The sequence below is a fragment of the Cervus canadensis genome, chromosome 22, assembly GCF_019320065.1.
Source record: "Cervus canadensis isolate Bull #8, Minnesota chromosome 22, ASM1932006v1, whole genome shotgun sequence".
Classification (NCBI taxonomy): Eukaryota; Metazoa; Chordata; class Mammalia; order Artiodactyla; family Cervidae; genus Cervus; species Cervus canadensis.
Window position 1 is genome coordinate 40,554,989 of NC_057407.1, and position 27,812 is coordinate 40,582,800.

At 40.1% G+C, this 27,812-nt stretch overlaps 1 protein-coding gene across 1 annotated transcript in view; it reads left to right on the forward strand.

The window, feature by feature from the left end:
• GRM7 (glutamate metabotropic receptor 7) overlaps positions 1-27,812 on the forward strand; it is an 872,015-nt gene that overhangs the window by 671,684 nt on the left and 172,519 nt on the right. The window contains exon 8 of the mRNA XM_043443173.1: positions 9,577-10,512. Within this exon, the coding sequence (XP_043299108.1) occupies positions 9,577-10,512 (936 nt within the window). The remainder of the gene's footprint in view (positions 1-9,576; positions 10,513-27,812) is intronic.

Consider the following 27,812-nt stretch of genomic DNA (forward strand, 5'->3'; position numbering starts at 1 on the left):
AAGTATCTGAGCTTCAGCTTCAGCATCAGTCCTTCCAATGAATATTCAGAACTGATTTCCTTTAGGATGGACTGGGTGGATCTCCTTGTAGTCCAAGGGACTCTCACGAGTCTTCTCCAACACCTCATTTCAAAAGCATCGGTTCTTCGGCACTCAGCTTTCTTTGTAGTTCAACTCTCACATCCATACATGACCACTGGAAAAACCATAGCCTTGACTACACAGACCTTTGTTGGCAAAGTAATGTCTCTGCTTTTTAATATGCTGTCTAGTTTGGTCATAACTTCTTCCAGGGAGCAAGTGTCTTTTAATTTCATGTCTGCATCTGCAGTGATTTTGGAGCCCAAAAAGATAAAGTTTCTCACCGTTTCCCTGTCTATTTGCCATGAAGTGATGGGACCAGATGCCATGATCTTAGTTTTTTGAATGTTGAGCTTTAAGCCAACTTTTTTCAGTCTCCTCTTTCACTTTCATCAAGAGGCTCTTTAGTTCTTCGCTTTCTGCCATAAGGGTGGTGTCATCTGCATATTTGAGGTTACTGATACTTCTCCCCACAATCTTGATTCTAGTTTGTGCTTCATCCAGTCCATCATTTCTCATGATGTACTCTATATATAAGTTAAATAAGCAGGGTGACAATATACAACCTTGACTGAAGAACAAGAACAAATCATAACTGTATTTCACAGATGAAAAAATTAAGGTTCAGAAAGCTCAAATGACTTGACCAATGTCACTCTGCTAGGATTTGAACCCATGTCTGTTGGAGTCCAAGATGTGTGTGGTAAGATCTAGACAATGAGAAGGAAGGCAATACTTCTAGTTTTAGATATACAGGGTCTGAAATGCCATTATTACGTTAATTGCTGATACTATGCAACTTTAAGAATAAGAACTCAACAGAGAGGCAAGGCCTGACAGTGGCCATCTTGAAGTTTTTGCCTGGATTAAGTTGATCATTGAAACCAAAATATCATAGCCATAACATTCCAGTAAAAATAATAATTATTTAGAAAGCTACTCAGGCACTTGCCTTACACATGTTATCTCTTTTATAACAAATGTCTCAGTCATAACAAATAAGGTTGGGCAACGGATGCTCCAAATTGTTGACTCGCCTTTGGTCGCAGTGTCTGGAGAGACGAAGCCCACCTTTGAACCCAGGAAAGGCTGATTTCCTAGCTCCTGTTCTTTCTATTTTGAGCTGTAGCTAAGTTTACCAGAGGAGAATGTGCAGAGAACAGTCAGCGACCTATTGAAATCCAGTTTTGTCCTTGTGTGCAGACTGTTTTTTTTTTTTTTTTTTCATTCTCCATGGTATGTTAATTATGTTCCACTACCTAGCAACTCAGTTCTCCAGATTTAATTCCCTTTCTTCCCTCAAAATGCCAAGGACATTTCAAGTGTAAACTTCCACTCTATAGATGTGTGTGTATTAAATGAACAAAAAATAGATGAGACTCACATAAGTCCTTATGGATCCTTTCATCAAATCTAATTACAGTAAAAGTGCATAAAACTGCAGTTTTGGCTGAGGAAAAATCCCTTCTAGAGGAGGGGTCAGTCTTTTCTCTTACCTTTTTCACTTGCCAGGGCTCTTGAGTCCACTCTCAGATATTGAGCATCCGTTACTGAATAAATGGACAGGAGCTCTGACCTCACGGAGTTTACAGAGGAGTTGGGGGCGGACTTTAATGAGTCGCATATTTGCATAATTACAAACGGTGCTAGAGTCTTTGAAGAGGGATCCAGGAGAGGTTATAAAAGGAGGAACAGCCCAGTGGAGGTGGGTGTCCTGAGCAAGAGTTGGGTGGGTCGAGGAGCTGCTGAGAATCCCGTGACAGTGGAAGAGTCTCTGCGGGTCAGGAAGCTTCATGGGCCTCATGTCTCCAGCGGGGAGAGGCCGCCCAGTGTGTGTCCCTGACAGACGACGCTCGCCAGCAGGTCTAAGAGCAAGAAGTCACTGAGGAATAAACAAAAAGACGACCTGGTCAGATCTCCACGTTAATCCGTCTAGCTGTAGTCAGAGGATGGGATTAGAAAATGCCAGCAGCAAAGGGAGGCCAAGAAACCCCACAGAATGCTTCTGCAGGGAAGGTGTGATAACAAAGGTGAGAAAAGAGAATTCATTTCTCGGAAGTGTTCGTTTTTGTCTCCTTTTTGCCCCTGACCCAGGAAGCTTGCTTACTATACAGTTTGTTGGATAAAATAATTAACGTACGTGATGACAAGAGATAAATCCAACACAGGTTGTTGATCACTTGGATGTGGGAGGGGGAGTAAAGGAAGGGAAGAGGTCTAGGATGACACCACTCCTGGTTTATGGATTGATAAAGCTGCCATGTGCTAGGGGTTTGTTCTTCTCTTTTCATTTCCTCTGAGTCAGCCAGTGTTTTCTACAAAAGACCAGATAGTAAATAAGTTGGGTTTTACAGGCCTTGCATTCACAGCTCCTCCGCTCTGCCATTGTAGCCCACAGTCAGCCGTAGATAATACGTAAATGAACAGTGTAGTGATGGGGGTCCGATAAAACTACTCATGAAACCAGATGGCGGGCAAGATTTGGCTCACTGGGGCCATCGTTGTCCAGTCCCTAGTACAGATCACGAGTTCAGTTTTGAACAAGCTTGTTTGAGGTATTTTTGAGGCGTATATGTGAATATGTTTATGTTATACATTATCTTTAAGTCTGTGCTTAAAAAACCTACTTTCAGTTGTTTTTAATAAATAAAGCAAGATTAAATACCTAATGTTTATTGGTAAGCATCATTTAGGGAACTGTGTCCCCAGAGTGGGACTAAATAAGAAGTGATTTGTGGTTAGCATGTAAATTATAAGGAGATGGCTCCTCTCCTAGCAGTATTGTTTCCGAAAGAGTTAGCTGACTAGTGTTAGCTCAGTGTGGCCATCTGAGTATGTGGTATTTTTGAAGAGTGTCAACATTGTGAAATATTGGAGGTTCCACAGAAAGCTGATTCTTCCGGGGAAAAGATAAATAAAAGGAAGTTCTGAAGCCAAGTAAAGTCAACCCTGTGTAATTAGAGGGATAGAAAGGTTTGATAAAGAGAAATCTACAGTTACTGTAGGGGTAAACTGTTTAGTCAGTCTGGGAGCTTTTAATTATGCAAATGTAACAAGAACTACCCCATTTTCCATTGTGTTTAAGGAAAATGTAAGCATTGAAACAGTAAATGCAGATCATTTAGGCAGAATTGTTGTGAAATCTGTTCTTGATGTGTAATTTAATATATATTTATATGGACATATAATTTGATTTGTGTTCCTTTAGACTTTGTTTTTTGGAGCAAGAATTATTTCTTACTCCCACCCACATCATTTGTTTATGTGCTGGGCCTCTGTAGGCATTTTGTGTTATTCGGCCAATAACATTATGAAACATAAGTCTGGAGACCTTGCTGAACTGTGGAAATTTGTAATTCCACTACAGCTCCATACTTTCCCATTAAATCATAAAAAGAGCATAACTGTACATTTTAGGTGACCTTCTCAGACTTTCATTAAAAGTGCATTAAAAGAGCTAGTGCATCGTAAGGTCAAGAATAGAAGCCTGCGGTCACTAGGTTCTCTAAACAACACAAGTATTTTCTTCCAGATCCCAGCCCTTCAGAGAGTATAGTTCATCAGTTCCCAAACTTGTCTACATATTGTCAGAGGAGCTTTTAAACACAATGCTGCCCCAAGAAGACCCCCAAGTGATTCAAATGTACAAGCAAGCTTGGGAACAGCGGCCTGATCAGGAAAAAATGTCTCAGTAACAATACAGAAATTTCTACATCTTAGAGCTCAAGGGACTTGATAGTGAGATGAAGCTCTGAGTCCCTCTGTGGTTGCCCAGGGTCTACCATAGTTAAAGGCCAGTCTTTTACATACTCTTTTATGTATTAATCTTTTATGTACAGTTTTATGAAGCAAGTGTATGGTACTTTCTTCCTTGAGTACATTAAAAATGATGAATTGTACAAGTAATTACACATTTTGAATACATAGTATCTGAATTAAGTGTGTTTATAGCAGCCCTGAAATTCTGTTTTATAGTCCAGTCATGCTGCCTAAAGTTTAACAATCAGGACTGAGTCTCAAAAAAAAAAAAAAAAAAAGACATAGATGTGCTACAAAACTCCTTGTGAAGCCATTCCACCTGACCCACTCCGCACTGGAAACTAAAGCTGGTTCTTTTCTAGTACTACATGTTCCACATTCCTGTGTATTTTTCCTGAAAAGATTTTTCCATATATTAGCCAGGACAAATATATTTTAATGAACAAATGGTGTTTTAATAGAAAGCTCTTTTTAAATTAGCTCATTCTGTTACGGTATTAATAAGCAAAAATAATATTGCAGGGAGTTGTGCAATAAAAGGACCAGCTAGCCTGCTCTACAGAGTATGTGCTGGAAAGATGCAAATAGAATTTCACCGAAGAAAATATCTCTGGAGTGACACAATTTTCTTTCAAAGAGAAAAAGTCTGTGCGAGGAAAGGAACAGATCTCTTCTAGATAAAAATGGATGCACTGAACGATGTTTATAAAAATCCACTCAGTTTGATTCCTGCGTTTGGCAGTAAGACAGAAACTCATTGGATTTTATTTTAAAATTCCAGTGATTATAAGGTTTCTGCACCCCCTGTGGAGTATAGAGCCAGACCCTTTTTTTCTTTGCCAGCGCACATGCTGAGAAATTTCAGCTGACAGGTGCTTTTTCATTGTCTCTGTGTGAACCAGAAGCAGTGTGGTCACAGCTGATTTTCTGAGTCCAGGTCTTCCCCACCCTCTTTTCTGAGTGCTTTCAGGAGACAAAGCCAAGTGTTTCTGATTACATGTAATTCACAAGTTTGCTTTTCCTCTGGAACTCTCTACTACTCATGCAAGAGCTTGAATTATTGGCTAACTGTCCACTAGTCTCAGGCCTTCACATACCAGATGCAGAAATAAGAAAGAGTGTATTCGTTAGAATGTTTGACTGCAAGGAGTAAGGTACCCATGAGGTTAACCAAGGGAAGTTTATCATTTCATGTTCACAATTCAGGGTTGGGTGGTACCAGTATTGGTTTCATTTGGTTGACATCATGATGCCACTGTTAAAAAACGATTCGTGAAGCGTTCCATATTTAAAAAAAAAAAAAAAAACAACGATTAAAGATAATTTAGGTGGTACCAGCACACTTTACTTAACACTTTGTGGACAGTCTTCTTTCAGAGAACTGAAAAATGGGGTGGAAAGCAGAAAGCTCCTATGGGGTAAAAAATAAAGAACAAGGAAAAGACATATAAAAATTATCTGATCAGCCCACATAGTGTTTTTGGAGTGAGAATCTCTTGAATTCACTTAGCCTTTGAAGATCGGCTAATGGCTAAGTGGACCTACTGCATTTCTGGCTGAATGAAGCTTGTTTATAGGAATGTGAAAGTTATACAAGTGTTGGCTTACTAACATGACACCCCCTAGAGGAGTGGCTCCATGTTGACGCTAGAAAGTTATTTCAACTCCATCAAAGATACAAATTCCATTTTGGTTTTCTTTTACTATCTTCAGCATGTTAGCTTTGTTCTTTCCATTTGTTTCTTTGTGGTGGCAAAACGGCTGCTTCAGCTCCATGTATGACAAATGCATACGTCAAAGGCTGATGACAGCCTGTCAGTTCTTCGTGTCTCTTCTTTAAAGAGTAAAGAACACTTCGCTTGGACACCACAAAAGACTCATTTTTGCTTTCATTAGCCAGAATTGCCTAATTTTCTCTTTATTAAACTTTTGATTCACTTACTTATAAAAATCTATGTGCCATGCATGGTGTTAATTAATGGTACTAGCTCTACAGTTCTATTCTCTTGCCAAGAGCTGAGATCTCAACAGGCCTTCTCCATGAGCCAGCTACTGAGCTGATCCAGTCTCCACTAACCATAAACTGTGGGTGCCCAGGAAGAAGATGCATCCTTATCAGGGAATTTAGAACTGTGTCTTCTACAGAAGATGATGGTGACCATCCTAACCTTTTTCCTAGTCTTTGTCAACCTGAAATAAATAGACTGACATACATTGTTCCAGAAAAGATGGGTTTATTTGAACAAGGGAATTATAATTTGGAATCTGAAACTATGGCAAGCCACATGCAAGACCCCTCACAGCAAGGGAAGGAGAATATTTTTATAGCAGGGAAAAGGAAGTTGGAGGGCAAAGGGTCCGTGGCTTTTCATTGGCTGAGTCCTTGCCAGGGAAGAGAAGTCTTCCTCCTGTTGAGTTCATCTGTGGGCACAGGGCTTGGAATCCCTCCTTTCTGGTCACCTGACACTCTTTGAGATTTCTATTTTCTTTTTTTTTTTTTTTTCACATCTTTCTGCAATTTTATTTTGCTTTCTGGCTAATTGAAACACAGTTTTGTTGCAGAGTTCAGAACAAACTTCAAATTTGCATTCTTTCTAGCCTTTTGACAAAGTCAATTGACATTATAGTTCAGTATTTGACAGAGGATGAGATGGTTGGATGGCATCACCAGCTCAATGGAGATCAATTTGAACAAACTCCAGGAAATAGTGAAGGACAGGGAAGCCTGGTGTGCTGCAGTCCATGGGGTTGCAAAGAGTTGGACATGACTGAGTAACTTAACAACAACAAATCCATAGCCCTAAATTTTAAATAGGTGCCCATGGGCATTTGCAGCTAACTGTTTCTTCTTATTAAACAAGGCTCCGAATTTGTGTGGATAGGTAGAGATATAGACAAATCATGTGTATCACTTTAACAAAATTCTCACTAACTGGAGCTGTTAAAGGTTAGTCGGTCCATTTATGGAACATAGATTATATTTTCAATAATGATTCTTGTTGTCAAAGCAAGTAAATTAGACTTTTGTTCATTTGGAGCAAGAGGCAACTTTATTGCTTTAGTATATACAATTAAATTGAGTGGAGATCTACTTTAAATGAAAATTGAAAACAAATTAAGTAATCAGTCAATGTAATGTTTGTGGTTATAGCTTTTGTATATATTTGGTTAAGTCTGAGGGAAGAAAATCTGTTTAACTTTGCTGACCATTTTGTTTGAAAGGAGGAGGGGGTTGCAAGCTGGCAACATTTGAAATTGGCTTTAAAATATTACATATAATGATAATTTGTTTTTATATGTGAGCCCTACATCTGTTCCATAGATCAAGTTTAATCATATGACATTTCAGTTTCCACTCGTGTTGGAATCAGGCAATCTCAAGCTTATCTAATGAAATTTATTTGTAAGGTTTTTTTTGTTGTTGTTAATCTTTCTTACTGATCATGAGTAGGGCCTTTTACTTTGACATTTGGAAACATTTGTATTAATAATAGCAATTTTTTTAGGCTCCCACTTCTTGAAATTGGACATTTGTAAAGTTAATGCATGTCTTTTTCTCTTTTATTACAAATTATTTCCTTACTTTTATGACTTTGGGATAGCTGCCAGTGACTTACTGGCTCAAAAATGATGATGCTGAGAAAGAAATGATTATGTTTTAAATTTAGTTAGATTTATTAGTGCTGACTTGGGCTTTGTGCTCATGCAAATGAGTTCATAGGAGTCATCCAAAGATTCTTAGGTCTCTGATTAAAGTTTAAATTCAACCACTAGAAGGTTATGTTTTATAAAGTTTAATCTTTGAACCATTCTTTCTTCCAGAGTTAACTACATTTGATTCAGATGTTAAATGTAGTTCTCATTCAAGTATCACACCCTGCAATACACTGCATCCTGTTTTTTAACACAGCAATGGAATTTCACTGTGCAATAAATTAGTACCCCCCCATCTCTTAAAAGTAGGCATTTTTAAAAAAGTCTCAGACTTTCCAGTATCTTTCTAGTCTATATTTTAGCTGAAATATCATAAGAATTTACTTAACTAGGTATGGGGATTATCAGCCAAATTTTTTCATTGGAATTTATTCTGCATTTTTCTCTTTTAAGTGAATCACTTTGCAGATTACAGATACTGAAGTTCTTTATTTAGTTGGTATATTCTTCAGGACCCTTCAGTTCAGTTCAGTCACATCCAGCTCTTTGTGACCCCGTTGACTGCAGCACACCAGACTTCCTTGTCCATCACCAACTCCCAGAGTCAGGACCTTTGGTGATAAGTAGTAGAAATGCAATTCAAAGTATTTCAGCATAGCATAATTTCCTGGCTCACATAATGAGACAATGTAGGAAAAACCTGCTTCAGGCACAGCTGTATCCAGGAGCTTAAGCAGGCTCATGGGTTATCTTTCTCATCAACTCTCTGCTCTGCTTTCCTTTATATTGGCTTCTTCTCTGGCAAATGCCTTTCTTCATATAGCCATGCACACCACATCTTTATATCCCAGAAACTGCAAATCCAGCAAAAACAAAGATTTTTATCCTATGTAATCTCTATAAAAGTCAGAAAGTTAAATTCTGTGTCATGCCATAATGACCCCATTCCTGATTCAGTCTCTGTGACTGGGAGGTTGAAATATGTCAGTGTTCACAAGGTGTGATGGCTAGAGAATCTCTAGCTACACCATCTGAGATTTCATTAGAAATATATACACTCGGGTCCCCTCCTAGTCCCAGTGAATCAGAAAAAATCCGAGAGCGGGACTCAGCATACTGGGTTGTAAAAACCCCTCCAAGTAATTGTCAAAGGACCTCCCAATATCTCACAAGAAGCACATGGTGGAGGGTGAAATTCAGAGGACTGATATCAGGAAAATAAAATTAATAGATGCTGTGCTGGAAAAGATGAAATTTCATCCCAGCAATAAAGCTCTTATTTGTATCTAATGCCGTTACTTCTCAGAAGACTGTTAATTATGAATTCCCCTCCAGAAAGTCAGTATTCTAATTAATAAGCATACTTTCATCCTCCTCTAGGATATAGTGTTTTAGTTTAAATTTCATCTTCAAATGGGTACATGGCTAATCTTGAGAGGTTTCCATACTGTATTATTTTCTTATCAAATGCTTCCAGAGCTACAATTAAAACTTTGGATAATGAACCTTATCACTCCTCTGTGAGAAATAGAATAGGTTCATTCAGTTTGAAACTTCTCAATGAAATGGCAGTGATGCTTACAGAATTTTAGAAAAAGTGGCCAGCTCTGACATATCATCCAAAATAACTTAAAAAACACTTTTTTAAAAAGTATCTAATAAGGGAAATGAATGTAGCATTTCATATTAAAGATTTTTAACTTAACTTGGGACATTTGCACTTATTCTCCAGGAGACTGCAGTAGAGAGCGTGTCAGTAATCACTGACTTTAATTTTAAGAATCTTCTGAGTGTTTGTTGAAAATAAAGCTCCAAAGGCTCCTTTTCAGGACATTCTTATTTTGGGGTTCTAGGTGGGAACAGGAAATTGTACTACTGAAAGCTACCACCGGGATTCTTATACTCAGGCATGTTTGGCACACTCTACAGTAGTGAGGAATGTGTGGGCTGAATCTTGGTTGTAGCTTCTACCAGCTGGGGCTGGTTAGTTTACCTCGTCAAGTCTCACATGTTGCTGTAATTACTGTTTGTGTTTTCCTCTTAACTAACCTGCCTGCTTCACCTCCTTATTTCCCGCTGCAGATAGAGGACATGCAGTGGGGTAAAGGAGTCCGGGAGATCCCTGCCTCTGTGTGCACCATGCCCTGCAAGCCTGGGCAAAGAAAGAAGACACAGAAGGGGACCCCTTGCTGCTGGACCTGTGAGCCCTGTGACGGCTACCAGTACCAGTTTGATGAGATGACATGTCAGCATTGCCCCTATGACCAGCGACCCAATGAAAACCGAACTGGCTGCCAGGATATCCCCATCATCAAACTGGAGTGGCACTCGCCTTGGGCTGTCATCCCCGTCTTTCTTGCCATGTTGGGGATCATCGCCACCATATTCGTCATGGCCACTTTCATCCGCTACAACGACACTCCCATCGTTCGGGCGTCTGGGCGGGAACTGAGCTACGTTCTGTTGACGGGCATCTTTCTCTGCTATATCATCACCTTCCTGATGATAGCCAAACCCGATGTGGCAGTGTGTTCTTTCCGGAGAGTTTTCTTGGGCTTGGGTATGTGCATCAGTTACGCAGCCCTCTTGACCAAAACCAATCGGATTTACCGCATATTTGAACAGGGCAAGAAGTCAGTGACAGCCCCCAGACTCATAAGCCCAACATCACAGCTGGCGATCACTTCCAGTTTAATATCAGTTCAGCTTCTCGGCGTTTTCATTTGGTTTGGTGTTGACCCACCTAACATCATCATAGACTATGATGAACATAAGACGATGAACCCCGAACAGGCCCGGGGGGTTCTCAAGTGTGACATTACGGACCTACAGATCATCTGCTCCTTGGGATATAGCATCCTTCTTATGGTCACATGCACTGTGTATGCCATCAAGACTCGGGGTGTCCCAGAGAACTTTAATGAAGCCAAGCCCATCGGATTCACCATGTACACGACATGTATAGTTTGGCTTGCCTTCATCCCAATTTTTTTTGGCACTGCTCAATCAGCAGAAAAGGTAAGTGAAAACGCACACCACACCGCACATTTCAAAAGCATGTTTCTTTTTGTAAATATTGAAACCAGATTGAATGTATAGAGCGAGAGGTTTTAGAATGTAGAATGATATTCCCAAGCCTAGACAAATCCTGAATTAGTACAGATGGATGCTGCAGAAGTCTAAAACCTGCATTGAGCTGTGCTACATACATTCCACTGGAAACCAATCAAAGGTAAGCCTTTTCAAGTTAACTTATTAGAGTGATTCAGTGTAGCAAGAGATTATCCAGCATAAAATAAGCTGTCTCAACTAAGCCTTCATATTCATTCACTACCCACTCCCTCTTCTTTCATACCTATTTCCTCGGGATAAGAGAGGAGGGACATAGTCCAATATTCCCAAGGATGAGGGTGATCGTTGCCTGCTCTCTTTCTTCCTAGCAGCTGTGTAGGCACTCACTGTGAATTGGGTCACGTATGTGAGCTATACAACATCTATATCTACATGGATTTCTAAGTTGGTGGATATAGGAGAACTTTGATTATAATTCTACTCTAGGCTCCCAACAGCTGAATGTACATTAATTGTCTCAAATGATGGAATTAATGCAGCTGGATTAGCTATATTCAGCCATGAAAATTCAAAGTTTTCAAAATGATTGGGCTTTACTCTGTTGGTCCAGGGCATGTTCAGTGTACATGCTCCCATCATATAGTTACATGTTTTATATGAGTTGGTGAGTTTAGCAGTTGTAATATGTTGAATCTTAATGCAATCAGTGTGTGTTGATCTGGAGGTTTGAATGTGGGCAAATCATGCAGTGATACAGTGTTGATTCTAAACGTGATTTATGTACATTTGAGTTCTGTGCCTACCCAGGTATGGTTGTGGGAATATGCAAATTGGGCAGTCCTCACAGGTTGATCTTCATGAGCTGTCTTGTCCTTTACTCACTGAAGATGGCCCTGACTTGTTGGTACAGCTGAAACCAGAACTGGGGCTGAGCCCTCACGGCATGCTCTAGAGAGAGAATACTCGTGTAGCTTGGTGAGATGTCAGCACATCAGATGTGGAGCCCGATTCCATGCTACTTTGGAGAAGCCTGTTAAACAGTCAAGGACTTAGTGCCCTAAATGGGGAAAACAAGGATTGAAGTCGAAATGTCTACAAATTTACATATCCTTGCTTCTCAAATTAGTTGAATCTGACTGTTTACATTGTTACTTCTGTTCTCTGTAAAAATCATAGAAGGGATTAGTGGACTTTGGCTGGTTTTCCAACTGAAAATATGTCTTTCCCCTAAATGGTTTGATTCAGCAGCTAGAAGTTTGGGCTGTCTTTAAAATGAAAATGAAACCACATAGAATTATAAAACCAAGGACTGTGAATGGTTCCAGATTATGGTTTGAGTCATAAAAGGAAGTTCTTAGAGTAAGTCCTTCTAAAATATATGCACAAGGAGCATAGTATGTGTCAGAAATGTGTTTCAAATTCATAACGCATGCGTACTGTGAAACCAACTTGAATATCATTTCATTGCTTTATCCATGGGCCAGAGGAATAGTGACATACCAGTTACAGTAGTGAAATGCAGTGTATGCCACTAAGTTGATAACCATGGACATATTTATGGGGACTGATGTGCAGCATCAAAGTCTATGGATGTGGTAACTATTACCCAATCAGCAAATTAAAAACATGAAATCTTTTTCTTGGAAATTTATGCTTGAGAAATATGAAAGGCAGGAAGCATTGCAGTTGTTCTATAGATGAGCTCTGTTTTAATGAATATTTGGCAATATAGGTCTCTACCATTTCATTTATTATTTCTGGTCATGACTCTGAATCTTGTCAGTTAAGATCCAGGGGTATAATTTACCCATTTAAAAACTTGAGAAGTATAGAAGTGTTCAGGATTTGAATTCACTGATTCTAAGTGTTCTAGAAGACATTGCATTGGGAGAACAGGATTACGGGAATAATTAAGCTGTCTTTAAGCAGTGTGCTTTGTATACCAAGGTTTAGAAGGCATATATTTCTATTAGTATATTCTCAATGGATTATGTGATGTTTTACACTGTTGATTCACACAGTTAAAGGTACTCAGTTGCCAAATGGAAACAGTGAATTTTGTTTGAAAATGTGCATGCCTCTGTGGTAGGCATATGGCTAGAGAAGCATGAGTGATCAATTAAAAATATCTTTTTTTCTAAAAATGAAACCATGAAATTTGAATTGTGGAAGGCAGCAAATTGCAAAATGCAAAAAGCTATCACACTGAAGGCATTATTGCCAACCTAAAACATACGAAATCACAGTCCTTCCATTTTTGTTTAGATTTAAGAATTGAAGTATTTCAAATGGAAGAATTCCATTGTTATAAGACACACAAAAAAAGAAAGATTAAGCAATGAGCTCAGTAATAACTTTTTACTCTTTCAGGAAATTGGATTTGTTTTGATTATATAACGATATCTTTGTGAAACTTCTCATCAGTTGAGTTCATTAGCACAGCATAGAGTACAAGTACGTACATTTGCACAGTAATAGAAGCATTGTCTTGCAAAACATCAACCCTCATGAAGTTTATTTTTGCTTGTGTTAAGGAGGGCACAGAATATGACCATTATCTTCTCTTATCCTTGCTAACCTTGTGACTTCTAGAATGAGGATCTTGTGATGTGGCCAGGGATGGAAGAGGGAAACTCTAGCCATAAAATAATGTTTCCTTATCTAAGGATTAAATTTATGTGACTGAAATGATTCAAGGAAACACTGTAAATGGTAGAACAATAGTACAGCAAGAGCTAGCTTCTTTAGAGAATGCTCTGATAGTCTGTGAGAGGCTGGGTTGTTTTCATGGAAAACTGGCTTGGCTTGTGGCTATATCTTTACAAAGACTTGTGTGTGCACCCAGGGAGGGAGGACACAGGTCACCCTGCCCAAATCTGGGAAACCCTATAGATGCTATGTTTATCTGGGGTTTTTAGCCAGTTGTCTGGAGAACTTTCTAGGTAAGCCAGTATTTCATTTCTTACACATGGCCAAGGAGACAAGTTTTGTACCCATCTGCTCTACAAAGGCCAAGTAGACCTTGGTATAAAAAGAAAAAGATCAGAGGGCCTGCCTAAGTATTTTTGTTCTAATCCACAAAAGACACTCTCTAAATATCTCCTGATTTCTAATTTAAGCAGCTTTGGGAATAAATTAATTCTCATGCCAAAAAATGGGGGATCCATCAAAGAACCAAAAGGTCAGAAAGATACTATCCATGGTCAGAGACAAAGTATGGAGTCAAAAGGTTTGAATAAAGCATCAACTTCATAGTTTGGACTGGAGCCCTTAAAAGCTAAGCCCAAGGCACTGGCCCTGAACCAGAGATAACAAGAGAGCAGGCAGGGAGATGTGTTCCCCGGAAGTATTTCCTGAAGGATTGGAACTACACACCAGACCTTCTGATCTTTCATTGGTAGCAGATAGCACCCCAGAATCTGAACGCAAAGCAAGACCAGCCCAGGATCAGAAATACTAGGCAGGGAGGTAATCATCCCCTAATCCATGCCCAAGGCAGACATCACTAATCAGTCATGGCATGCTTCCCCTGAAACCCTGGAGTGGTCTTAAAATCCTTATTGTTAAGAGTGTTTAGGCAACCACTACCAATGCATCAGAACTGGAAGGAGCTTGACATCCATGTGCTATTTCTGACTTAGTGTTGGGTTCCAACAAATGACTGCAGATACCTCTTCCCATCGAGCTGTTTGTTGTCACTGTGCTAAAGACACTGAACAGTTTTCATTAAGATTAATCTGATTAAAGGCAAAGAATAGTCAGGGAAATGGGATGTGCTTTAATTAGTCTTCCTTTTGTCTCTGATCATACATCTCTTTTTTGAAAATTGCCCAGTGCCATGCAGGAAGGAAAAGACCTGGTTCTCTTGGAAAGTAATATATCACTTTATGCTTCAGCGCTATTTGACTTGATTAAAATTTTCTCCTGGTTTTTCAGCAATTGAAAGAACTATTGTGAAATACCTAGTATGCCCCTAGTGCTCTGTGAAGGTCTCTGATGCAGATGTAAAGACGACACCATCCTTCCAGGATGGGAACGGGAAGCTAGTGGTCCACACAGGCCTTCAAAAAACATCACCTAGTTTAGAATAAACTATAGTTGTCACACAAAAAGTACAAGATGGGCACACAGAGAAAGGGACCTCCAGTTAAGTGTCGGGAAAAATGCAATAAAGAACCGGAAGGTAACAAGCAGAGGAAATGCTAAGACAATCCAGTAAGAAATTATATCCAATGTGAATAAATAAAAGGAAACTGATTTCAACATATGGTCTGTGGAGTGAGGAAATAAGACTGCACGTAGGATATTTTGACTTTGCAAACCTGAGAGGGTGTAATAATAAAAATTAATTAAAACCTCATCATATGGGCAAAATTTGACACAATGTGAACCCCATGTTTCCTTCTCACATCAAACTTTTGGCAAGAATCACATCTTTTGGGTGGGCCAAGTGAATTTTAAATACTGCAGCGTGTAAACTGAAACACCCAGTGTTCTTTCTTAGGATGAAATGCTCCCTTATGCATATTTTGAGTTAGGCATGGCCTTCCCTGTGATGTGGGACTTCCCCGGTGGCTCAGATGGTAAAGAATCTGCCTGCAATACAGGAGACCTGAGTTCAATCCCTGAGTCTGGAAAATCCCCTGAAGAAGGGAATAGCAACCCACTCCAGTATTCTTGCCTGGAGAAGTCCATGGACAGAGGAGCCTGGTGGGCTACAGTCCATTGGGTCGCAAAGAGTCAGACATGAATGACTGAGCGTCTAACCCTTGTTCCCTGTGATGCAACCCCAACCTTCTTCTCTGGTTTTGGGGGCCTAAACTCTGAAACAGAGATAATGATGAAGTGGAAGATTAACAAATCCAAACTGTGAAGGGCTGTGTTTGAACCTTGTCTGTAAAACTATGGAGATCCATCGAAAGTTTCCAAGTGTGAGAGGAATGTGAGCATAGGATATCTTGGAACGTGAGTCCCAGCGATAGTACTGGACGATGAACCGAGGTGAGGTGACTAGGTAACTAGTTAAGTAGCTATTGTCATACATGGATAAAAAGATGGCATTGGCTTGAAGGAAGCCTGAGGGACTAGAAAAGATAGAGCAGGTCTAAACAGTGTTTTGAATGGTTTGAACATTAAAAGAATATGTAAATAGGCTTTACTTTATCTTTCTTTTTGTGTTATTCTGCTTTATTGCTGAAATAAGAGATACAGATTTTTTTTGTGTGTGTAGGTTTTTGCAAGTAACATTGCCCACTTTTAATCTTTTCAAATAGCAACTAAGTGAGGAAAGAAAGGGCTCTTATCATCCAACCCTCTAGAGACAATCATTGTCAACAGCCTGATGGCTCTACCTCGAGATGTATGAGTATACTCCTGGCCCCACACACACATTTAAAATTATTTTCCCTTCTGGAATGCTTACTAATACCTTCCCCTCACATCCAAACACAGTGGAGGGAACCATCCCAGGGAAGAGATGATGCTGAGGCCCTCCCTTCTTCCACCCACACTGTGATGAGCGTGGATACTCATGGTTGAGGTGTTACCTCTGCCCTTTAGTCTTGTCCATTCAAATCTTTATCAAAAGTTTGTGAAACCATCTCTTCTCTGCTTCCTACTGTGACCTTCGTGGTACCTGAGCTTCTCCTAACAGTCCTCTGAAGCCGGCTGTTTGCACATCTGGTAGTACCAACAGCATGGGATAGGACAGTCCTCTTGACTCCCTTTATGATGCATCAGCTGATTTCAAGAGCAGAAACCTAGGACGGTTGGCACCTTCACCATCTTCATCCTTTCCTTTAGCCAGAAAAGGTCATTTGACAGGTAAAACTGGAGAGCATATGCAAAACTGAACTGAGCTAGAACTGGTAAGGTAATAACTTAGTACACTAAAGCAAAGGCCCCAGTCGTTGAAGGTTTGAACACAGTGTCCAAACCTTGTTTCACTCAAGAAAAACATTTCTGCTAAAAAGATGACTCAGCTAGAGTCTTGAGTCTGCTCCTCCCCACAGTATGCTCCCTGGAGCCCAGTTTCCCCATTAGAAGTCTTTCTTTTTTTTTTTTTTTTTTTTTTTAGAAGTCTTTCATTTTGAGACCCCAGCCACTGAAACACTTAGTAACAAAGAACAAGGCCTCACCCTTCTAACTAGAATCAGGAGAATCAGACAAATCTCTCTTCTCAGGCAAGTCTAAAAGTGTCACAGACCACTCATCATTTTCACAAACAGCTCTTCTCAAAGCACAAGAAATCCCAACGAAGCATGGTCTACTCATGAGCAGTCAGAGTATTGCCAAATCCAGCCTTGGGGGCCTGAGGTCCCCATACCGTAGATCATAATACTGGGCCCACTAGGGTGTCGTTCAGGTCCCTGTTGCCCTCTGGTCCTGAAAGACCATTCCTCCCTATTCAATCCTCCTGTGGGTCTCTGAATCTAATCATCACACATCTGGAGGTGTGTCATCTAACCTCTCTGGTCCTAGGGTTTATCATCTGCACAATGAGTATAATTATTTCTGCTCCGAGCTTTGTTTAAGAGCACTTGAGCACAACATTCAACAGACTGAAGACACCAGGTACTAGCGAGGCTTTGGGGCAGGAACTCTTCTACTCTGCTGGTGGGAGTGTCAACAATAGGATAATCACTTTGGAAAACAGTTGGGCAGGTTCTTAAAATGGAAAGCACATACCAACCATACTCCTAGCCATTTCTCCTCTGTCTTCACCCATGAGACATGAATGAATAAGTCTATACAAAGATGTCCAGGTGAATGCTTTTGTAGATTTATTTTTTGTAGTACAAACTTGGAGACAATCCAAGTAAACATCAGGAGTGAATTGATAAGCAAATTGCAGTCTATCCATAAGATAGAGTACTACTCTTCAGTAAAAAGCCATGGGCAATTGATACATCCAGCACCATGTACAAATTTGAAATAATTATGCCAAGTGAAAGAGGGCATGCTCAAAAAAGAATGGATATTCATGATTCCATTTGTATCAACTTCTTTTAAATATACAAACTAATCTATAGTAATAACAGATCAGTTGTGGGCTGGGGTTGAGGATGGTACTGAAGAATTACAGGAAGCACGAGGAAATTTGGAGGGTGATGTCTGTGTTCATCTCTTGATCGTGGTGATGGTTTCGTGTGTGTGTGTGTGAAAGTTCATAAAATTGCATACTTCCAATGTGTGCAGTTTACTGTGTTCATTGTTCAGTGGCTCAGTCATGTCTGACTCTTTGCAACCCCGTGGACGGCAGCACTCCAGGCTTCCCTGTTCTTCACCAACTCCTAAAACTTGCTCAAACTCATGTCCATTGAGTCAATGATGCCTTCCAACCATCTCATTCTCTGTCGTCCCCTTCTCCTCCCACTTGCAATCTTTCCCAGCATCAGGGTCTTCTCCAGTGAGTCAGTTCTTCACATCAGTTGGCCAAAGTATTGGAGCTTCAGCTTCAGCATCAGTCCTTCCAGTGGATATTCAGGACTGATTTTCTTTAGGAATGACTGGTTTGATCTTCTTGCTGTCCTTTTATATCAATAAAGCCTTTAAAAATTGCTTTGCACAGAAACCCTTTTCTGCCTCTATTCTTCCTTCTTTTTCTCCAAACTTAATAGTTGTTTTTATACCTATTGGCCTGTTCGCCCGGTGCTGACACTAGAAATTGCATTGAAAATAAAACTAGAATTATATAAATAAGAGTATAGAGAGCACTTCAACACTCTTGGGTAAGTACTCAATAAAGGACAGCTGTGTCCTCCCATGCTAGGCTCCCCTTAGCAAAAATTTCTGTTTAAGTCAAGGCAGGAGGGTGAACCTGGTGAAATAGTCATGTATTTGGGGAAACTGTTAAGCAGAGGCTGTTGTGTGGATTAGAGGGAAATCAAGAGTTAACTCGGGAGAAGTGGGTAGAGCTGAAATCTTAAAGGATCCTATATGCTTGACCTTGTTTTCTAGGGAAGAGGGAAGTATGCTTCAGTGATTTTTTAGGGCAGAGATGTGATCTTGTTGGATTTATATTTTAGAGAGATTACTTGTGACTTGTGAGTGGTGGTCTCCATGATAGTTGTAATATGCTGATTTATAAAGTGAAATACATATTTGATCTTCATCCCATTTATGCCATGTGCCTTGTCCAACTCTTTGCAACCCCATGGACTGTACCCTGCCATGCTCCCCTGTGCATGGAATTTTCCAGGCAAAAATACTGAAGTGGGTTGCAATTCCCTTCTCCAGGGGCTCTTCCTGACGTAGGGATCAAACTTGGGCTTCCTCCATTGCAGACAGGTTCTTTACCAACTGATCCACCAGGGAAGCCCAATGGTAGCTGATACATATTTCGGACAGTAGTAAGAGTTTATTTTGAAGAGTATCTACATACTAGAAATGCTGTCTGCATGTAGCCACTACTCTGTTTTCTTCCAAAGATAATGGGGGTTTTGAACTATAAGCAGTGGTTCCTAATGAATAAAGCTGTCCTCAGCTGATTGGTCCAGTGTCTTGAGAATCAGGGTGCACATCATCTGCTGTGGAGTTACACACCCTCTGATTGTGCAGCTTATTATCCTGTGCCTTTGGTTGCCCCCTCCCCCAGCTCAGCACTGCACTTGACTCTCTAGGTCTGACTGGGTTTGGACATAAAACCATTGGGGAGTCAGTGCATTAGGAAGCAAATAGTCTCAAATGACATACCACTTACAGACTTCGAAGAGGCTCATGTGGAATTTTTCACCTCTGATTGAACAAAAGTCACATTTGCCCATTTGAGTCTCAGGCAGATAAGGGTATTAGAGAAGGGAGGGGGGCCACAAATAGTCAAAGAGAAATCTGGGGGCAAGGACAAGTTGTGCCACTCAATTAACAATTCCTTGAGGTTTTCAAAAAGTCTAGATACACAGGCATGGAGAAGAGACCTGTGGTCCTTGTGGGGGAAGGGGCGCGGGGGACGACTTGGGAGATAAGGACTGACATATAGACACTAGCGTGGTAAACCAGATAGCTAGTGGGAAGTGCTGCATAGCGCAGGGAGCCCTGTTCTCGGTGATGACCTCGTGGGAGGAAGGAGGAGGTGGGAGGGAGGCCGGTGAGGGAGGGGATACATGTAGAGCGGATTCATTTCATTGTACAGCGGCAACCTACACAAGACTTACACTTTACCCAGTGTAAAGCAATTGTACTCCAATTTAAAAAAGCCTTTTTATATGTGAAGGAAGAACCTCAGACACTAAGGATCATCAGTAAAAATCGTTTGGTGGACAGTTGAAGAATGAAACAAAAAGTCCTATTTTCTTTCCTGTATTCATTCTTCACTGTGGATGTTGACACAGTGATCTAACTTTTCTGATTTCTGTCTTGCAAGAAGCTAAAAACTGTTTCCAAAGAGGCTTGATTTATATATAAGGAGTCCGTTTTTCACACCTGGGAGATTCTGGCTAACAGACTCAAAGCCCCAAATCAGTTTGTGGTGATTGGGTTTTCGCCTCCAAGATCGGATATGTAGGCTGGCTAAATCTACCTTCCGGTTCTATCAGTTCTGTTGGGTTTCTCCAGTAACCTTCCCAGTGCCGCGGCCCAGTGCCTAGGTTGGAGTACCCCGCAAGGCTGCTCTGTAGGCGTGGTGAGGGCTGCTGCCGGCGCTGAGCCTCATGCCAGATGAATGAGTTACTTAGTTTTAACCCAGTAATCAGATAATTATCTCCTTGTTTAGCATTCTAGATCTTGAGATCTAGAAGTATGTTGTACAGTTTTTTTTTATTTTAAGAAATTTAACTAGAGGCAAGGAACCACCCACATGTTTTAAATTGAGTAGAAAAAGTTTAAAAATTTAAATTTAGGAGTAGGGATTAGTGTATAGGATTTTGGCATTTTTGTATGTTTTGAAATTGAGACATTACTCAGTTATATTGTAGTGGGACATGGGCTCAAAATCTTCAGATTTTTCACTAGTGAAAATAGGGCACAAGAGCTTATGAAGAAGAAAGGCAAATTGCTGACACAGGAATTGAACTGGACACTCGGAATACCTATGTAAGAGGAGGAGACGTCACCATCTAATTTCAGGATTAAGAGCTGTGCAGAAGATTTGTAAGAAAGCTCGTTAAATTTTCAATCCTAATAAAAAAGCATTGGGGAATGGAAGGGACTATCATTTTGTCATAGAAATCCAGTTTCCCACTACAGCTGTTACAAAAAAGGAAATGTAAGAAAATGATTTTTTAATGGCGATGCTGGTAATCGGTCTGCCTGATACAGAAGCATTGGTGTCTGTAATGGGTCCTCAGGTAACCTAAAATTGAAAATTGTGTCTCTAATGTGTGTGTGCATTCCATTCAGCTGTATGTTCCAGTTGAATGCTTGGCTTATAACCAACAGTCAGTTTTTGGATCCAATGCCTCCCACTGCACAGGTCTGAAAAAAACAGTTTAGTAGATGTACTGAAACCAGCAAATATGAAAGTCTTTTTTTTTTCCCCCAACAGTGGCACCATCTGTTTTGCCCTCCATGCCTACTACCTCTGAGCTAGATATTGTAGGAGAGAGAATTTTAAAACGGTTTCCTTTTCTTTTACAATGTTCTTTGTTATTTAACAACCGATTTAAGTGCCTGTAACATGAAAGGCCCAGAGACCTCAACAACTGGGGATCATATACCTCCTTTAAAAAAAAATATATATATATATTTTTTTTTCCCAGTGGCTTCTCATTAATAATAATAATAATATTACAATAATTATTATTACTGCCTCCCTACCACCATCAAAATTAGAATAGTATTTAAGCACTTCCTTAGAGCCTATGAGACTTAAATCAAGGGCCATAGACTGTGGCCCATGAGCCAAATCCAACCAGCTGCTTGTTTTTATAAATAAAGTTTTATTGGAACACAACCATGTTCATTAATTTACATATTCCCTATGACTGCTTTCGTGCTACAAGGGCAGACTTGAGTTGATGTGGCAGAGTTAGTGTGGCCTGCAAAGCCAAGAATCTTTGTAATCTGATTTATTGACCACAAGAGTTACAGATAATCTCGTGCCTTCGTATTTCTCTGATCCTTGTGTCCTATGCATTTCATGCTCATTGACTTCCCTTTAGTCTTTTTTTTTTGATTGGAGGGTAATTGCTTTACAGTGTTGTTACTTTCTCCTGTGCGGTGCAGCTGCCTTCCACTAGCTGGTTATTTCACTCATGACTGTATATATGCCAGTGCTAGTCTCTTGATTCATTCTACCCCTCCTTCCCCCTCTGCGTTTCGTATGTCTGCATCTCCATTCCTTCCCTGTAAATAGGTTCATCAGTATTATTTTTCTAGATTCCATATATATGTGTGTTAATATACAATACTTGTTTTTCTAACTTACTTCACTGTATAACGGGCTCTAGGTTCATCCACCTCACTGCAGCTGACTCCAATCTGTTCCTTTTTACAGCTCAGTAATACTCCATTGTATATGTGTACCACAACTTCTTTATCCATTCATCTGTCGATGGACATCTAGGCTGCTTCCATGTCTTGGCTGTTGTAAATAGTGCTGCAGTACATGTGTACACTGGGGTACATGTGTCTTTTAAAATTATGGTTTCCTCAGGTTAGATGCCCAGTAGTAGGATTGCTGGGTCATATGATAGTTTTGCTCCTAGTTGTTAGTTTGTTTTCTTCTTCTTTTTTTTTTTTTAAAGGAATCTCCATACTGGTCTCCATTCCTGTTGGTCTTGCTGATATTATTTCTTCTCCTCAACACACTGAGACCATTTCCTTCCCAGGACCTTAGCTCAAGTGTTCCCTCTGTCTCAGATGTTGTCACCTGAGCAGATGTCTTCTCATGCTGCCTTTTTCATCACGCAGCTCTCAGTTTATAGACATATCAGAGGGGTCTTTCAACTCTCCTCCATCCAAGTTAAAGTTCTCTCCCAGATATATTGTTTCTTCCTAGCACTCATCATTACCTGCTGTCAGTTATTGTTTTGTTCATGTGTTTTTCACCCAAATGCTTGGTTTCTCCAGTTTTTCTCTGGATCTCTGGGACCCCAGGCGGTGACTAGCCCTAGTAAGCACTCAGTGAACCTCTGTGGGTTGAATGAATGAATAACCAATCAAAGGAATGAATCTCTTTTGAAGTAAGATACAGCCCCTGCCCTCAATAAACTGTTTAGAAGTAGGGAGAGTCATGTAAACTAATGTCTTTGAGAAGTGCTAAAGTATGAAACCATAGGGAAGTTGGTTTATAGATAGAAATGAGAGAAATCAGCCTCACTGAAGGAATATATGCATGAAGACAAAGCAAATCTTCAAAGATGACCAAACATTGTTGGACAGAGAAAGGCTCTTGAAGCTGAAGAAATTTTCCATGTACAGATTTTTATCTACTTGGTAACATTCATCCCAAGGTATTTCTTTATTTTTTTTTTCCTTCCAGCAATTATAAATGGATTGTTTTCTTAATGTCTATTTCTGACAGTTTGATGGTGGTGTATAGAAACACAACTAACTTTTTCTATATTGATTTTGTATCTTGCGACTTTATTAAATTAGTTTATTCTGTATCTTGCGACTTTATTAAATTAGTTTATTCTAATAGTTTTTATGTTGAAGTCTTTAGAATTTTCTATAATATAATGTCATATAGACACAGTTACGTCTTCGTTTCCAAATTGAATGCCTTTTATTCATTTGCCTAAGTGCTTGGCAAGTTTTCCCATACTGTATTGCATAAAAGTGTGGTGAGAGTGGACATCCTTGTCTTGTTTCTGATCTTAGAGGAAAAACTTTTAGCTTTTTCTGTATATTAGTTGTGGACCTGTCATTGTGGCCTTTGTTATGTTGAGAGATGTTTTCTCTCACCTAGTTTGGTGAGAGTTTTTATCATAAATGGATGTTGAATTTCGTTGCATACTTTTTCTAACACCTATTGAGATAATAATACAATATTTATTTTTCACTTTGTCACTGTGGTATATATCACATTGATTGATTTGTGCATCCCAGTTAATCATGGTGTGTAATCCTTTTCACATACTATTGAATATGGGTTGCTAAAATATTGTTGAAAATGTTTGCACTTAAGTTCGTCAGGGATATTGGCCTATAATTTCTTTACTTGTGTCCTTGTCTGGCTTTTGCATCAGAGTAATGCTGGCCTTGTAAAGTGAGCTTGGAAGTGTTTACTCTTTCAATTTTTTGAGGAATTTGAAAAGGATTTGTATTAGTTCTTCTTTAAATGTTAGGTAGAATTCACCAATGAAGTCATATGGACCTGAAATTTTCTTTGTTGTGAGGTTTCTGATTATTGATGTCATATCCTTACTAGTAATATATCCTTTAAGGTTTTGTATTTTGTCATGATTTATTGTTGGTAGGTTGTGTGTTTGTAGGAATTTTCCATTTCTTCCAGGCTGTCTAATTTGTTGGTATGTACTTGTTCATAGTAGTCTCTTATGATCCTTACCCTGTTTTAATTACTTAACCATTTTGTACATCTACTCCTTTATTTATAAAATGAGAATGTCAATAATATTTATCTTAAAAGATTACCAGGAGGAGTGAATCAGTTAATTCTTTTTATATGTGTATGTTGTCGTTCAGTCTCTAAGTCATGTTTGACTCTTTGCAGCCCCATGGACCATAGCACTCCAGGTTTCCCTGTTCTTCTCTATCTTCTGGAGTTTGCTCAGATTCATGTCTGTCATGTTGATGATGCCATCCAACCATCTCATCTTCTATTGCCCCCTTCTCTTCCTGCCCTCAGTCTTTCCCAACATCAGGGTCTTTTCCAATGAGTCAGATCTTCGCATCAGGTGGCCAAAGTATTAGAGCTTCATATATGTATGCATATGTGCATATATACATTCCATATATATGGGATATATATATATGTGTGTGTATGTGTGTGTGTATATATATATATATATGTGTATATGTATACAATACACAGACATACACACACATGGTTGTATATGGTGAGAAAACAGCAGGAAGCAAAAGAGGTTAATTTATCAGTCTACGTTCCAATGGATGGAAGAAAGACTTTGAATAAATATATGGAACGTGTAGAGAATGTCAGACTGTGGCAGATAATATGGAACAAAGTGAAGGGGAAAGGAAGCACCAGAATCGTGGAAGGGGCAGCATTTGCGATTTTGCATAGGTCCTCAAAATCGACCCCACATACTCTTTGGAAAGACTGATACTGAAGCTGAAGCTCCAGTATTTTGGTCACCTGATGGGAACAGCCAATTCATTGGAAAAGTCCCTGATGCTGGGAAAGATTGAGGGTAGAAGGAGAAGAGGGCATCAGGGGATGAGATGGTTGGATGGCATCACAGATGCAATGGACATGAACTTGGGCAAACTCCAGGAGATGGTGAGGGACAGGGAGGCCTGGTGTACTGCAGTCCATGGTGTCGCAAAGAGTTGGACACGACTGGGTGGCTGGACAACAACAACTCAAAGAAGGCCTCACCGAGAAGATGAACGTGAGCAAAGAAGCAAACTACGCAATCTGGGAGAAGAGCATTGAGGTTGAGGGGGGAACATTGCAAAGTCCTGAGGCAGAAGGAGGTCAGGAATGTTTGAGAGAACAGGGAGGGCAGTACCCGTAAGGAGGTGCGTGGTAGGAGACACGGACAGAAGGACAGGGAACACAGCTCTGACTCATGTGGGACTCAGGTTGGATGAGAATGGGAAACTCTTAGAGGGTCTTGTCTGAGAGCAAATGCATTTCACTTAGTTTTTTAAAGGATCAGTCTGACATCCATTTTATTCTGTGTGAAATACTCAATACAGTCATGGCCTGGTATATATTAAATAGATGAAATGCTCCATCAGTTCACTTCAGTCACCTAGTCGTGTCCAACTCTTTGTGACCCCGTGGACTCCATGCTTCCCTGTCCATCATCAGCTCCCAGAGCTTGCTCAGACTTGTGTCCATCAAGTTGGTGATGCCATTCAACTATCTCATCCTCTGTCATCCCCCTCTCCTCCTGCCTTCAATCTTCCCAGCATCAGGGTCTTTTCCAATGAGTCAGTTCTTTGCATCAGGTGGCCAAAGTGTTGGAGTTTCAGCTTCAGCATCAATCCTTCCAATGAATATTCGGACAGATTTCCTTTAGGATAGACTGGTTGGATCTCCTTGCAGTCCAAGGGACTTTCAAGAGTCTTCTCCAACACTACAGTTCAAAACCATCAATTCTTCGGCACTCAGCTTTCTTTATAGTCCAACTCTCACATCCATACATGACTACTGGAAAAACCATAGCTTTGACTAGTCGGACATTTGTCAGCAGAGTAATGTCTCTGCTTTTTAATGTGCTTTCTAGGTTGGTCATAGCTTTTCTTCCAAGGAGCAAGTGTCTTTTTAATTTCATGGCTGCAGTTACCATCTGCAGTGATTTTGGAGCCGAAAAGAATAAAGTCTCTCACTGTTTCCACTGTTTCCCCATTTATTTGCCATGAAATGATGGGACTAGATACCATGATCTTAGTTTTCTGAATGTTGAGTTTTAAGCCAACTTTTTCACTCTTCTCTTTCACTTTCATCAAGAGGGTCTTTAGTTCTTATTCGCTTTCTGCTGTAAGCATGGTGTCATCTGCATATCTGAGGTTATTGATATTTCTCCCAGCAATCTAGATTCCAACTTGTGCTTCATCCAGCCCAGCATTTCTCGTGATGTACTCTGCGTATAAGTTAAATATACAAGTTTGATGTACTCCTTTCCCGATTTGGAACCGGTCTGTTGTTCCATGTCCAGTTCTAACAGTTGCTTCTTGACCTGATTTCTCAAGAGGCAGGTAAGGTGGTCTGGAATTCCCATCTCTTGAAGAATTTTCCACAGTTTGTTGTGATCCACACAGTCAAAGGCCTTGGCATAGTCCATAAAGCAGAAGTAGATGTTCTTCTGGAACTTTCTTGCTTTTTTGATGATCCAGCAGATGTTGGCAATTTGATCTCTGGTTCCTCTGCCTTTTCTAAATCTAGCTTGAACATCTGGAAGTTCTCGGATCGCATACTGTTGAAGCCTGGCTTGGAGAATTTTGAGCATTACTTTGCTAGCATGTGAGATGAGTGCAATTGTGTGGTAGTTTGAGCATTCTTTGGCATTGCCTTGCTTTGATTGGAATGAAAACTGACTTTTTCCAGTCCTGTGGCCACTGCTGAGTTTTCCAAATTTGTGGACATATAGAGTGCAGCACTTTCACAGCATCATGTTTTAGAATTTGAAATAGCTCAACTGGAATTCCATCACCTCCACTAGCTTTGTTCATAGTGATGCTTTCTAAGGCCCACTTGGCTTTGCATTCCAGGATGTCTGGCTCTAGGTGAGTGATCACACCTTCGTGCTTATCTGGGTCGTAAAGATCTTTTTTGTATAGTTCTTCTATGTATTCTTGCCACCTCTTCTTAATATGCTCCATAAAATTTGGATATTTTTGTTTGAAGAATTAGCATCATCAGCATCAGCAGTATCATCATCTAACTGAATACATTTTTGAAAATTTACCAAGAGCCATATATATATATCTATGTGTGTGTGTATATACATATACATATACATTTTTATTTTTTAATAAGAAAACCTTCATCTTCCCTCATTCCCTTACACACCTATACATACCTATACTCACACACTTATACTCACACCATGTTCCCACTGTGGGTGGGTGGGAAACACAAGAGACTGAATTCTTGCACCAACCCTGCCCTGGAACTCAGCCTAGAAGCGGTTAAACCCAAGTGGAGCTGGGCAGACTGGTGACTTCATTCCTAGGACCAGGCACTAGGACTCCTACATGTAATCATGCAGTAATTTAAATACAGTACAACAGCTTGGAGAGTCTTTACGATGCATGCATCTCTGCAGCTTTGATCTGACAGTAAGAATTTGGCATTTCAAATGCTGTTTTGATGCAATCATTGCTTCTGGCAGCTGCCCCACTGTGTTCCTCCTTTGGCCTTTTGTTAAGTGCAGCTTCATCAGGTAGCTACAGTGACAGAATAGTTCCAAATCCACAGCCATGTTTCCTGTGATTTTCTGTTTATTCACTCTGCAGCTTTTGACAGTTTCCAGTTTCCAATATTACTCATTCATTCACCCCACACATGTTTACTGAATGCCTACTATGTGGCAGGTAACTTTTCCAGGTGTTGGGGGAATAAAACAGGAAATGGGACAGTTCTCTGGCCTCATGGAAACTACATTCTGGTGGAAAAGTAAGAAAGTCCACAAGCAAACAAACGGGTGATGATG